The sequence below is a fragment of the Salvia splendens genome, chromosome 1 (genome assembly GCF_004379255.2).
Source record: "Salvia splendens isolate huo1 chromosome 1, SspV2, whole genome shotgun sequence".
NCBI lineage: Eukaryota > Viridiplantae > Streptophyta > Magnoliopsida > Lamiales > Lamiaceae > Salvia > Salvia splendens.
In genome coordinates this window covers 40697725-40713104 of record NC_056032.1, presented here as the reverse complement: position 1 = coordinate 40713104, position 15380 = coordinate 40697725, and the positions used below count along the sequence as shown (strand labels likewise).

At 36.1% G+C, this 15380-nt stretch overlaps 1 protein-coding gene across 1 annotated transcript; it reads right to left on the bottom strand.

The window, feature by feature from the left end:
* Positions 1-3234: 3234 nt before the first annotated feature.
* On the bottom strand, positions 3235-3603 carry LOC121790122. The gene has a single exon (XM_042188428.1). The coding sequence runs from the start codon at positions 3601-3603 to the stop codon at positions 3235-3237; it is 369 nt and encodes a 122-aa protein (XP_042044362.1).
* Positions 3604-15380: the final 11777 nt, after the last annotated feature.

Sequence of the window (15380 nt, the reverse complement as noted above, 5' to 3'; positions counted from 1 at the left end):
TCCGCAATGGTTGGCCGATAGGGCCGATCTCAAGGCCTAGAGATCGGCCCAACCATAGTGAGTGATCATGAACTCATATACATTTAAATCTCAATGAACCACTATTACAGCATAAAAGGGCAAAATTCATGAAATAATCATGTTAAAAATGGAAAATATTTTTTAAATTCTGCGAATGCTACACATTCCAATGTATAATTAAGTAACTTATAATATAGTTTGGAGGAAATATTTTTTTAAACAAAATAATGAAGTATATATGAAAAAGATTTAAGAGATTTGTGTCTATATAGAACTGTGATTAGACTGATTTTTATTCATTTGATTTATAATATATAGTTTAGAGGATATTTAAAAAAGATAAAATAATAGAGTATATGAAAAAAATTTAGAAGATATGTCTATAAAACCTTATATTTTTGTAGGGATGCGATGGAAAATGATATGTTATACTCCCTCTGTCCCGTGCTACTTGCACTTATTTCCTTTTTGGGTGTCCCAAGTTATTTGCACTCTTTCCATTTTTAGTAACAATTATCTCCTACAGCCGTAATTGTTGACTTTGTCTATCACTAATTCCTTAATCTCCGTGCCCAAAAGGAAAGGTGCGACTAACCCGGGACGGAGGGAGTACAATTTATGTGAGCTCCTTGTATGAGCATCATTCTCATTCGGAGCACGCTTAACGTTGTTTGTTTTGTTTTATATATTTAGTTTGAATCCAATACATTATAAATTGTTGTTGAAAATTTTAATTTCACAAAATTCATAAAAAAAAACTAAAACCTACTTTCACTAAAACAAAAACCTAATGGTTACACTAAACTAACAACACAAGAACTAGCAAGCACAACTTAGCATTGAACTTAGCCCGACAAAAGAATAATGCAACAACAAGGGCTTTTGATAATTTTCAAATATGAAGATGGATGCTCAACGTTGAGACTTTGTAATGTTCAATGAGTCAAAATTTGACTTCTCACAAACCCTAACAGAGTATACTAGATGCTATAAATAACACCCAAAAAAAGATGAAAAAACTTTTAAAACGCATTTGGGCTTGCCAGCGGGTCACCAAGTTTGAACTCAGCAAACTCTAGTATATGAAATTCAAATAATCTTTTGAAGTGTGGTGTGTGGACTCTTCGCAAAGAAGAATTATAGTTGGCCCACTTCACACAAATCTCTCCATAAACACCTCTTCACGCAATAATTTTTTTTCAATCAAAGTTCCAGAGTCGTGGTGGTGGGTGATAGTGTAGAGAGTGGAGAGTAAGATGCCTTCAGTCGAGGAGAGTAAGATCAAGTACCATTTATACTCCTACCTATGAAAGTACACAGTCGAACAATTCACGCCACATCCTGGTGGGGCACGTAGAAGGTTATACATATATGCAGCTGTTTCTTCCTTTGGCACGTAGAAGGTTATACATATATGCAACTGTTTCTTCCTTTCACATCTCTAGACATTTCTCAGGCACTGTAAAAGTTAGTTTTTTAACTTTATGTTACCTTTGTCTATACCATTAGTTTGCTGCTGCATATGAATCACGAGGTTGAGAAAGACGAAGGGACCTTGCACAAAGTAGGCTTGCATCTTGGGAATTCACCCTCTGGTATGGCTCGTAGGTGCTCAGATCAGTGGTGGATAATTTAAATGACATACTAAAACCTCCCAATTGCTCCACTTAATCAGATCAGTGGTGGATAATTTAAATGACATAGTAAAACCTCCCAATTGCTCCACTTAATCACATGTGACATAGTAAAACCACACACATTTAATGGCCTTTAACTCCTTTTAAATTATATATTTAATTTAATATAATTTTTTAAATTAAATGCAATCTTGTAAATTAAATTCCGTATATATTGTATAGATGTTGCATAGTATAATTAAATTAAGCGAGCTGCTAAATCTAACTATCTAAGCGTGGTCCAGATTAAAATTCATTTTTTCTACAAAGATCCAATTTAAGAAAATACTATAAGGATACTGGTTGTTTCAAAAATTAAAATCCAATAATATACCAAACCTAAACCTTAACTGTAGTTTAGGGATACATACACAGATACACTCGTGCTAAACATGGATTCAACTAATATAATAACTTAATTAACCTACCAACAATTGTAGGTATCTATCATGTGTTGCGCAAGACTTGAAGAGGCGGGACCCACCGTTACCCCCTATAGATCACATGAAATAATATTAAGAGATTAAATCAGTATATAAATAACAAAGCACATTGCTTTAGGGCATTAGCAGTGGTGCGGATATCCCGGCGGAATTCTTAAAAACACCTTCTGCCACGTTATAAGAATTTCCACTGCACTGTCACGTCATACGGACTTCCCATTGCACAGTGGCGGAATTCCCCTGCGGAATTCCCGACGGAATTCCCACATTTAAAAAAAATCACAAATTCACAAATTAAACAATTTACGTAATTAAAATTTCGACGAAAATAAGGAAAAAAATCCATTAAAATAAGAAAAGTACATTTCACCAAATAAAAAAATACATTTCAATAATTAAAAACTACATCAACGACCCCTACGCTGCCACACTTCTTCAATAATATCGTTATAGAGTCGAACGTGGGCTTATTTTTGGTGCATGTCGGCAAATGCATGGACTCGATCGACGTCGTCATGGGGAATCCCCATGCGTACATTGCTAGTGGCCACGTCGTGGCTTGGACCCGCAACATCAGCATCATCATTGGCCCAATCGGTCAGTGCTGGACCTTCATCTTCGACGATCATGTTGTGCATGATAATACATGCGTACATGATGTCGGCGACGCTGTCAACGTACCACAGCCGTGATGGACCCTTCACTGCCGCCCATCGAGCCTGGAGCACACCAAATGCCCGCTCCACATCCTTGTGCGCTGCCTCCTGACGTTGAGCAAAGTATACCTTCTTCGCATCCGTTGGGCATCTGATCGTCTTCACAAAAACGGGCTACATCGGGTATATCCCATCCGCCAAATAATAGCACATGTTGTGCTGGTTGCCGTTGGAGACGAAGTTGACGGTCGGACCGACGCCCATGCACTAGTCGTTGAAAAGGGGCAACGACTGGAAGACGTGGATGTCGTTGTTCGACCCGGCTACTCCAAAATAGGCATGCCATATCCACAACCGGTAGTCAGCTGCCGCTTCAAGGATCATCGTGGGATTCTTGGCATTGAAACCAGTAGTGTACATCTCTTTCCATGCAGCGGGTCAGTTCTTCCATTCCCAGTGCATACAATCTATGCTGCCCAGCATCCCCGAGAAGCCGTGCTGAGCCCCGTGCATATCCAGTAGAGCCTGAAAATCTTCGGGGGTAGGCTTCCGAAGATACTTATCCTCGAATATCTCCCTAACGCCCTGACAAAAATACTTCAGGCAGTCGCAGGCTATCGACTCGCCGATGTGGAGGTACTCGTCGAACATGTCCGCCACACCTCCGTACGCCAACTGCCTGAGTGCGGCAGTGCACTTCTGAATCGGTGTGTGGCCGAGTTTACCCGCTGCATCCTCCCGTACCCTGAAATACCCGTATCGACTCTCCAAAGCGCCAACGATATGCATAAACAGTGGTCGTTGCATCCTAAACCGTCACCGGAATAGGGTCTCCCCAAACCGTGGCTCCGAAGCAAAGAAGTCCTCGTACAACCGATGGTGGGCAGCAAGGTGGTCGCGGGGTACTATAGTGCGACGGTGGATGGGTCGAGGCACCGCCGGCGCCGAGGCCTCTTGTTCCTCCCTCGCCGGGGCCTCCCGCACACGTGCCCAAATCGGAGCCATTACGTCTTCATGATGGCCACTACCACTACCACTACCAGTCATTACTATTATATAAAAGAAATTTAGAGAGAGAGAAATTTGTTAAAACAAGTGGTGCGAAATGAAACGAAGTTCAACGAGCGGTATATATAGACATTACAAAAAAATGAAATAAAGCGGAATTCCGCGCGAAATTCCGCGGGAGTCGACGCAATGGCGGACGTCCCCGTGAAATTCCGCTTAACGCCGCGGACCTGCGACGTCCTCAGCCCAATTCCGTATTCGTGGCGGGCACGCCTAATGGCGGACGTCCGCGACGGAATTCCGGGACGTCCGTGGGAATTCCGCGCGGAAGTCCGTCATTGCGGATGCTCTTAACTAGTATTAACACCAGTGCTATGCACCGGACATAAATGTTTCAAATTATAAATACAAAATAAATGAATATATAAAACCATAAACCATGTATGACTATATCTTTCACCCGACTATTACATTAGTACGCACAAAAACAAAATGCATATACAAAATGCACAAATACACACAAAATGACAAATGACAAAAAACACTACACAAACATCTAAATTTAATAAACGTTTTGTTTTATGAGAGATATATAACAAAGACACATTCAATAAAAACACGTGTAAGATGAGGAGAATCCTCTGTTGTGTTATACTATAACATAGCGGGGGTTGCTATGGTTAAACGTAACCACTATCATATGAAAAGCAGTAGGATGGTAGAATTTTAAACACGTAGTACTCTAATTTTATTTCTCTCATTGTTTTTTCCCTATTTCTTTCCTTAATTAAATATTCGGTGGGCCAATGCAACTTTTTTACATGGAATAGGCTTACTACCAATAAACTTGTGGAGCTTAATAGAAATAAAAAAAATGAAAACAAATTAGAGAAGGTATTGCTTCTTATTGAATGGTTGTAGAGTTTGATCTACATAGTAATTATTTATAATAGATAAAATAAAATCAACTCAATTAGAATTATGTATACTAAATTTAACTGTAGATATATTTCCATAAATATTAGAAATAAATAATAAATTTTACTATTTTATATTGCATATGATAGTTTTAATATACGAAAGGGTTATAAAAAAATATGTAATAAATTAATGTTAAATTTATTTATTTTATTACAAAGAATTTAATTTTTAAAATACATACTACGTAGTAAACATAATCCAAAAATCATAAGTCAAAATTAGAACCTACTAATTTAAGACATAATCGAGCAAAACACCCAAATTGAAACTTTTAAATATTAAATATATATTTAAATCTCAATATAATGCCCAAGTAGTACATTAATACCCAAAATAAAGCCCAAAAATTATACAATACATAAATTAATAAAAAGCCTACTAAATTGATTACATAGTTTTATAAGAAGTACTAAAAGCCTACTAAATATTAAACAAAAATTTCAAACAATATACAATAAATTAATGATATTCTAAAACTCTAATCCAACATGCGACGCCTCCATCTCTCTCAAGTTTCTCTCTCCCTCCCTTCTTCATCCTCCTCCTTAACCGGCCGCGGAAATCATCTCCCCGGCCAGAGCACCGCTCATTACCAAAGCGGAGCCACGGGAGTCGACATTCTGAGGTCAACTTTGCGAGTCTACTTCGACGACACCGGCACACAATTCAAACATGTCGATGTTTGGGAGGTCGTCAAAGACGAGGAAAGGTGGGCCGGCGGTGTCCGGTCTAGCTCGGGCTCGACCTCGAAGCGCACGAAGCACACGATGGGTGGCCAATACTCGTCTAGTGAGGGCGGTTCGGGCAGCGCCGCACAAGAGTTTGCCTCGCAGGAGGTTGAGGGCACGGCAGACGATGTCGGGGGGTCCTCCCGTGGGCGCCGTCGGCCGCAAGGGAGAAATGCGGCGAAGGCGGCTAGAGGGAGAAGGGGCCGAGCCGAATCAAGGCAGGTGGGCTCGGGCTCGGGGGCACCCTCGAACTCCCTAATGTCCATGTACATGACCGCCACAATGGGGAACACTTCCCGCATGACGCCTCCCCAATACCAAGCCTATTTTGCTGGAATTAAGTTTATGGCAAGACAACTTGGTATTCCGCCTCCAGGTGGCTTCAGTGCACCTCCACCGCCTTCGGGGGATGATTCGCCGGCGGAGTAGTTTTTTTTATTTTCTATAAAATTGTATTTTAAATTATGTAATTTTTATTTTTTTAGGATTTTAATTATGTGTTTTTTTTAATTTTAAGTTGTATTTTTATTCTATGTTGTAATTTTATTTTATTTAATGAAGTGTGTTTTTATTAATTGAATTTGGTTGAAAATAAAAATAAAAAAATGAAATTGAATGAATAGTAATTTAAGAGACGGTTAAGGGACAGATAAGAGATGGAGGGTTGCAGGTTCCGTCCCCTAGTTAAGAGATTGAGTAAAAAAGTACAGTGAGACCCATGAATAGTCATTTGTGGGACGGTTAAGGGACGGATAAGAGATAGCATTGCAGATGGCCTAATGCTTTACTCAATACTATAATTTTCACCCGTATTTTATTTTCTTAATCAAGCTGTTCAAGACTTTAATTGTGTCTCTTAACTTCCATCAAAAGATTATCAATGAATCCTAGGACGCACTTTTGCTTTTGAGTTGGTAAGGTTTCTTTGAAATTGAACGAAAATTAAATATTGAAACACAAAATTAAAAAATAAATAAAATACATTCTCACTCTCTCCTCTCAATTTTATCCTTTCCTCAACCGACTCCACCTCTAAATTTGTAGGTTTTGAAATATCTATCATGATTTTTAGTTATTGTACGCTCAAATTTTTCTGTGATGATATTTATCTTTCGTTTAAAAAAAAAATTATTATAGTAGTAGTACTATGGAGTATTATTTGTACCGTGCATAAAATGCAAGGTAGATGATAAATAGGTTCGAAATTTATAGTCCATATTTATAATTAAAGGTTATTAATTTCCCTTGATTACTTTTAGTTAGATTTTAGTGATTCATGATTACAAACTAATAATCCATGTGAATTCAGTGATTAATTTAATTAAACTAATAAAAAAATCCTTCCGTGTCAACTTCTTATAGAAGTAAGTAAGACTCTTTATGATTTATTAGTCTCTACGAAGGCTATAAACGAGTACAGTACATAATTTTATTATTATATCAATAGGGCACTGATAAAATGCAAATCATATATTATACAAACTTCAAACTTTTCAACACAGTATCACCTCAGTGTAAAATTTCAAGATTTTGATGTCAACACAATTTCAACGCAATGTCAATACGGTATCAACCGTTGACACTGTGTTAATATTTTCTGTTGTTGTTATTTTGTCATCTGTTGACATTTTCTAACGGTCCAGATCATAGTTTGGAGTTTGTATCATATTTAGAGTTTACATTTGATCACATTCCTATGCCAATATATATATATATATATATATATATATATATGGATGTATTCATTTCCTTTTCCTATATTTCCTCCTTTTTCCTTCTTAATATCAGTCATTAGATTAGAGAAATGGACGGTCAAGATCAACATTGGGTAATTAATCCCGTGTTGCATTATTTGTCCTATTTTGTGCATTATGAGGGTACAATAGTAATCTAATAATGGCTGAAAACCGTTACGAATAATGCACCACATGGTCACGAGTAATGCATATAATTGCCTATATAATGCACAATATGTGAACTGCAATGCATACGAACAAGATGTGCTGTGTTATGATGTTTGACACACGTTTCTTGTTTCCCCTAAGGGTTTAATAAGCTTAGGGGCTAGGGTATAGTACGTAGACATGTATGTAATCTTCACATGGTAACGAGTAATGAATATAATTGACTATATAATGCACAATTTGTGAACTGCAATGCATACGAACAAGATGTGCCGTGTTATGATGTTTGACACATGTTTCTTGTTTCCCCTAAGACTTTAATAAGCTTAGGGGCTAGGGTATAGTACGTACGCATTAATAACAAATTATAAAACGATACGAATAATTCACCAAATTGTCACGAGTAATGGATGTTATTAACTATATAATGCACAATATGTGAACTGCAATGCATACGAATAAGATGTACCATATTATGATGTTTGACACACGTTTCTTGTTTCCCCTAAGGGTTTAATAAGCTTAGGGGCTAGGGTATAGTACGTAGACATTACTAAATGCACGTATGTAATCTTCAATCCGTTGATTAACCCATATACACAATACCTCTAATAATGCATAATATACTGAGATACTGACAATTAACAGCTACATAATGCACTACCTAAACCAAATAATGCACATACGTATATTCCAATAACAATAATTTGTTAGTAATGTCTACGTACTATACCCTAGCCCCTAAGCTTATTAAACCCTTAGGGGAAACAAGAAACGTGTGTCAAACATCATAACATGGTACATCTTATTCGTATGCATTACAGTTCACATATTGTGCATTATATAGTTAATAACACCCATTACTCGTGACAATTTGGTGAATTATTCGTATCGTTTTATAATTTGTTATTAATGCGTACGTACTATACCCTAGCCCCTAAGCTTATTAAACCCTTAGGGGAAACAAGAAACGTGTGTCAAACATCATAACACAGCACATCTTGTTCGTATGCATTGCAGTTCACAAATTGTGCATTATATAGTCAATTATATCCATTACTCGTTACCATGTGAAGATTACATACGTGTCTACGTACTATACCCTAGCCCATAAGCTTATTAAACCCTTAGGGGAAACAAGAAACGTGTGTCCAAACATCATTACATGGTACATCTTATTCGTATGCATTGCAGTTCACATATTGTGCATTATATAGTCAATTATATGCATTACTCGTGACCATGTGGTGCATTATTCGCAGATACCAAAATGTGGCAGTTACTTTTCCGTCAAATGTCAATAATAACCCTGTAATGCATATAACCACCTTCTATAATGCAACACGGATCCAGTTTTATAGAATCAATCTGATCCGTTGATGCCTTAGATTTAACGCGGAATATTAAGAAGGAAAAAGGATCTAAGATGTGAAAAGGAGAATAACGCTCCCCTATATATATATATATAGGGAGATGATCAAAATAAGTATGTGTTTAAATCCAGAAATGCAGACCAAATCTTGGCCCTAGGATTAGATGATCTAATGGTCAATAATTAACAAAAAACACGGAAGGTCATAATTAAGCAATTTTAGGTCATATTATAATATTTGGGTTTAATGTCATGCTAAGATCGTTTTAGGTCATGCTTTGTTAGCATGACCTAAAAATTACCTAATTATGACCTAAAAGTGACCTAATTATGATATTGTTCTGCGTTTCTGTATTTAAATCTAGTTTTGCATAGATCAAAACCCTATATATATATATATATATATATATATATATATATATATAGACTAGGGTGCTAACTATTTACGGTAATAACTAATAACTATCAATGCTATGTATTAAAATTATCAACACAAAGACATAATTATATCAATATAACATGTAAATTTAAATATCAATACAAAGACATAATTTATCAACACAAGAAAGATTGACAAATTTATATCTTTATGTTGATGTTTTTAACATACAATATTGATATTTAGTTATTAGTTATTACTATATAAAGTTAGTATTTGATCACAAACCTATATATATATCTATATAGGGGTGTGATAAAATACAAACTCTCTAAAATACAAACTATACAAACTTTAATCATACTCACTTAATACAATTAATCAACGGTTAATATAAGAGATTTTTCTAATGTCAACATTTTGACATCGAAAAATCAGAATTTGGACACCCCCGTCGACAGAATTTGTACACTCCATACATCCCCCGGTGACATAATTTGTACATTCCGTTGACATCGACCCCCGATGACATAATTTGTACAGTCCGTTGACATAATTTGTACATTCCGGTGACAGAATTTGTATACTCCGGTGACATAGTTTGTATAGTTTGTATTTTAGAGAGTTTGTATTTGATCACACCTCTATATATATATAAATATATATATATATATATATATATATATATATATATATATATATATAGGGTCATGATAATATACAAACTCCCTAAGATACAAAGTATGCAAACTATAATCTCATCCATTAAGTATATTTAATCAACGGTTGTAATTTATGGTCTCTACATATGTCAACACAGCTTATAAAATCGGTCACCAAGGGTTACTTTTGGGACAAAAATTATAAGCTGAAATCACAAAATCCGTTTAGATTAAGCAATCCCAATAATATCGGCTATTCATCGCACCTCTCATTTATCACGTCTTCCCCTCTCTCTTCCATTCCATCAATTAAGCATATTCAACGCTCCACCCATTAAACACGTCTCACCTCTCCAATTTCCTCCATTCCACCGTTTCGAATTTGTACCCCACGCAATCGTCGTTCTTCAAGGATCGCGTTGACATGAGTTCTGCGAGGCGAGCGGGTCAAGCGGCTGGAGCGTCAGCCGGAGGTGAGGTTTCCGTTGAAAACCCCAATTTTCATCAACAATGTCAACAATGTCAACAACAATGGAAAATCATACATTTCCAATAATGTTAACACTAAATGTCAACAGCAAACTAATAATGTCAGCAACACACCTTCAGCAATGTCAACAACAAAAATAACAGGAGGAGCAACAACCAAATTAAAGCAGAATGTGATCAACACACCATCAACGATGTCAACAACAATGTAAACAACAACTCTAAAATCATTCTTTTGGCAACAATGACAACACCAACTCTAAAAATGTACATTTCCAATAATGTTAACACCAAATGTCAACATCAAATTAATAATGTCAGCAACACACCTTCAGCAATGTCAACAACAAAAATAACATGAGGATCAACAACAAAATCAAAGCAGAATTGGAGTGAAATGAGGATGTATGTAACTGCCGGCAAAAAATATTTCCATATACACCCCCTGCTGACATAAATTGTATTACCCGGTGACATCGAATTTGTAACCTCCTAACAGCCGTAGATTAGTTACAATGATGGTGTGTGATTAGAGTTTGTAGTTTGCATGATAAATGAGAGTTTGTATTTGATCACACCTCTATATATATATATATATATATATATATATATATATATATATATATAAATAGGGGTGTGTTAAGGTCCTTCGCAGCTTTTCAGTCCAAGCTTCAATCAGATCACAGCCCTTGGATCCTTGAATTGGATGGTTGTGATGATCTGCATTATTACAGTATAATGGTGCATTATTAGTCGGTGTGCAATATTCAACTGAAAATCTACATTATTAAATGACACGTGGCATCAATCAAACATTCGGATGACAAAATCGTGGGGCTGAGATTAAAAAGAACAATAGAACAAAAGATACAAAAAGGAAATGAATACATCCCTATATATATAGAGAGAGAGTTGTGATCAATGTCGAACCAATTTTAAAGACCGAACTAGAGACCAAATCTGGGCCATTAGATCTAGTTTTTTTTGATGAGATGTGCTGCTGTGTAAATTTTTTGGTCTTCATTACAAGCCCATTTTACTTCATTGTATATGTTTATTACTTCATTCCGTGCGTAATACCTTGAAACTACAACATGTTTTTACTTTCTTCCAGTAGGTTTTGAAATGATTCAACATATGTTTCATTTGAATTCATTGACCTGAGTTTTTACTTTATTTACATTAAAAAATACAATTTATTCAAGTGCGTTTATTACTTCATTCAGAAACGTTATTACTTCATTGGATAAGGTTTTTACTTCATTCCAGTAGGACTTCAAGTGCTTCTACACATACTTCATTCCAACAATTTATTACATCATTCCATGTGTTTATTACACCATATCAGCGTTGTGGCGGTGGTGATAGATATTGTAGAGAGAAAGAACGGCACTCGACGGCGAAACCGCATTTACGTACTGGAATGAAGTAATAATTCTACTGGAATGAGGTAAAAACCTACTGGAATGAAGTAAAAACCTACTGGGATGAAGTTAAATCTTCGTAACATGTTAGTATGACTTATTTACCTTCGGATGGATTAAAATAGGCTCGTGATGAAGGCGAAAATAATTGATAAATTTGTGTCTCTCATCCATAAAAAACTAGATCTAAAAACCCTAATTTGGTATGATTCGGTGGTTCGCTCTTTAAGAGTGGATTTGTGAATAATAGGACTCTATATATATATATATATATATAGGGTCCTGTTAGATTGAGATTTTTTGGCTTAATTGAGAATTGAGATGCAATCTCAGCCACTCATTAACAATTTTCATGCGATGTCAACAACGTTTAGTTTATGTCAACAAGGGGGTATTTTTGGCATTTCAGTTCTAAACTCTTTGAATTATGGTCAAAACCCTCTCGAACATTTACATACATTTCTCTCCCAATTACTCTTATACAATTATGCAAATCTTCAATTACTCTTATACAATTCAAATCTTCAAAAATCAATCAAACATTGTTATTCATCTCCTAACCCGCAACAGCCGTTTCTTCAGCGATCTGCTCTTCGATTTCGAGCAATCCCCACCGGCGGAATCATCCCCTTCAGCAGCCGCCGAAATCCAGCGGCTCACCACGTAGTACAGCAGCACCACCGCCCCCACCACCGTTGCCATTGTCGTGGTTTCCATCGAAGCTCCGGTCTGACCAAATCAACAACCAAATAATTGTTCACCCTTTAATCACTACGCGTTTTATGCAAAACATGCAAAACACATAGATTCGGAGAGTATGCTATAATTCGTCGCATAATCTGTTGATCGATTAATTGAATTTTGCAAGTGTGAGTAGAATTGGGGAAAAGGGGTTCAACAATCTACAGTCGATCACTGAAGCTTTAACGCAACTGCATAATGACGTAATTAGCCTTCCATTAAACAACAATTATTTTTCGGTGTTGCTTTATGATTTCATCCACGTAACTAAGCCTAATAATCTACTAGTAGCATTCAATTGCAGGGTTGAATGAATATCAAATAATATATTATTCATTTCTTTCACTAGGTGAATAATAAAACATGGAATAATTTTGATGGATGTGATAATTTATTAGGATTAGTATTGTCATTTGAGGTTAAGTGTGATTTGCGTTGGATATAGAAAGCAAACATGGAAAAAATAAGAAGTGAATAAAAAGTGGTTTTAATGTTTGATGTTAACTTATTTTTTGGATGGGTTTTAAAGTAACTATTGTGGTTTCTGACTTTTGAACTTAGCAACGTGTAATATATATCAAATGTCAATCAGTTCAACAACTTCTAATGAATGTCAACAACTCGTATTCAAATGTCAACAACGCAAAAACAATTTTTATAATTAAAAAACAACTCTTTTTTCTTATTTTCTTTATTTGACACAAGTTCTGAAATCATGATTATACAATACATGTCAATAGAATGCACATCAATTGTCAACAACTTATAGAAAAATGTCAACATCTTGTATATCAAATGTCAACGGCTTGTCAACAACTTGTATATAATGTCAACAACTCAAAAACAATTCTTGTAATTAAAAAATACTAACAACTATTTTATTTAATTTTTTTATTTGAACAAGTTCTGGCATCATGATCATACAATACATGTCAATAGCCTGCATATCAAATGTCAACAACTTATAGTAAAAAATGTCAACAGCTAGTCAACAACAAATCTATAACTTTCCAACAATCCCACATTTCCGAATCAAAAGCAAAATCGGTCAATTTCACAGCCATGAAGCTTGAATCAGAGAGATACTCCCTCCGTTCCATAGTAGTGGAGTCATTTTGCCATTTTGGTACATTCCATAGTAGTAGAGTCATTTCCCTTTTTAGTAAAAGTTAACACATTTCTTCTCACTTACTTTACTCTCTCTTACTTTATTCTCTCTTCATCTCTCTACTTTCTTAATCTCCGTGCCGAAAAGAAATGCCCCTACTACTATGGAACGGAGGGAGTATGAAGCAACAACTACTCTTGGCGCTCAAATTCGTCACTCTAAGCAGCGCGTACATGTTCACGCGCTCCCGAACTCCGGCGCACAAGCTCCCTCCTCTTAAGTGAAAATTTTTTTTGACCTTTCAAAATTTAAGCACTCGGTTCCATATACAATGTACTCTGAGGCTTTAATATGATATCCTTCTCAATGAGCTTTTCAAGCAACTTCACACCTCTATCATATTGACCAGCCTTGCAGCAGTTTTCAATCAGAACACCGTAATGCCCTGCTTCCGTTATACTCAGCTTAATCATCAACTGTAACACATCAACTGCAGCATCAAAATCACCCACCTTGCATTAGCCAAGCATCAATTTCATGAAAATCGAGTTATCCTTAGGTGGAATGTGCTACTCCACCATCTCCCTCAACAAAGCCCGAGCCTCAGACATCTTCTCTGCATCACACAGGCCCGACAACAAGGTTGAATAGGTTACAACATTCAGCTTAATCATATATCCTCTCATCTCCTCCACCAACCTTTATGCATCATCCACCCTCTCCACTGCAACACACCCTTCGATCAAAGTCGTATACGTAATCACAGTAGGCCCAATGTTCCTACCTTTCATCTCCACAAACGTCGGCCGCCGCCGCCTACGAGATGCCCGTGCTCCCCGACGACTCCGAGACAATCCATAAATTCTTCAAAGCCAATTTCTGTGAGATTTTATTAGATGCTACTAATTCAAAGCCATGAGAGACTTAATTAATGTAGCATTCAAGCATCAAACATCAAGCAAAATTTCATTTTTCATTTATTTAAGGGAGGAAATTTGGAATTAATACCTACCACAATAATCTACAAATTCAGACAGAAAAGCTATTTGCTAGAAGAAGCTACAAAGCATCAGCTTCTTTACCCCTAAACCTGTCCAAGCAAAACAATTTCAATTCAATCCATAGTAAAACATCAGTTCTTGGACACACACACACACACACACAATCACACTAAAATGTTAACAACTCTATTAAAATGTCAACAACTAAAAAATAACACTTATAATTCACATATCAATAGCCAGAATATCAAATGTCAACAACTCTATTAAAATGTCAACAACTAAAAAATAACACTTATAATCACATATCAATAGCCAGAATATCAAATGTCAACAACTCTATTAAAATGTCAACAACTAAAAAATAACACTTATAATTCACATATCAATAGCCATAATATCAAATGTCAACAACTCGTATTAAATTGTCAACAACTAAAAAATAACACTTATAATCGAAATTATCGAAATTATGTGAATCAAAATTATGACGAGAGATATAATCGAAATTATGTGAATCAATACACAAGACATTATCCAAATTATTCAAAGCTTGCAGCAGAAAAATAGCTTACTGACTCTACATAAAGGAATTAATTAATCTAAAATACTTTATAAAAAAAACTCAAAAGTAATCGGCTGATCGAGTGACCTTTATTGTCCCAATTAGTGAGAATTAGCAGCACCAATTTGATGCCATGCGTTTCCGGAGACGGCACCGGTGATGCTACTAGATTTTCCGCACCCTCAGTCTCAGGAGCCAGCGACGGACTTCTGCTCAGAAAAT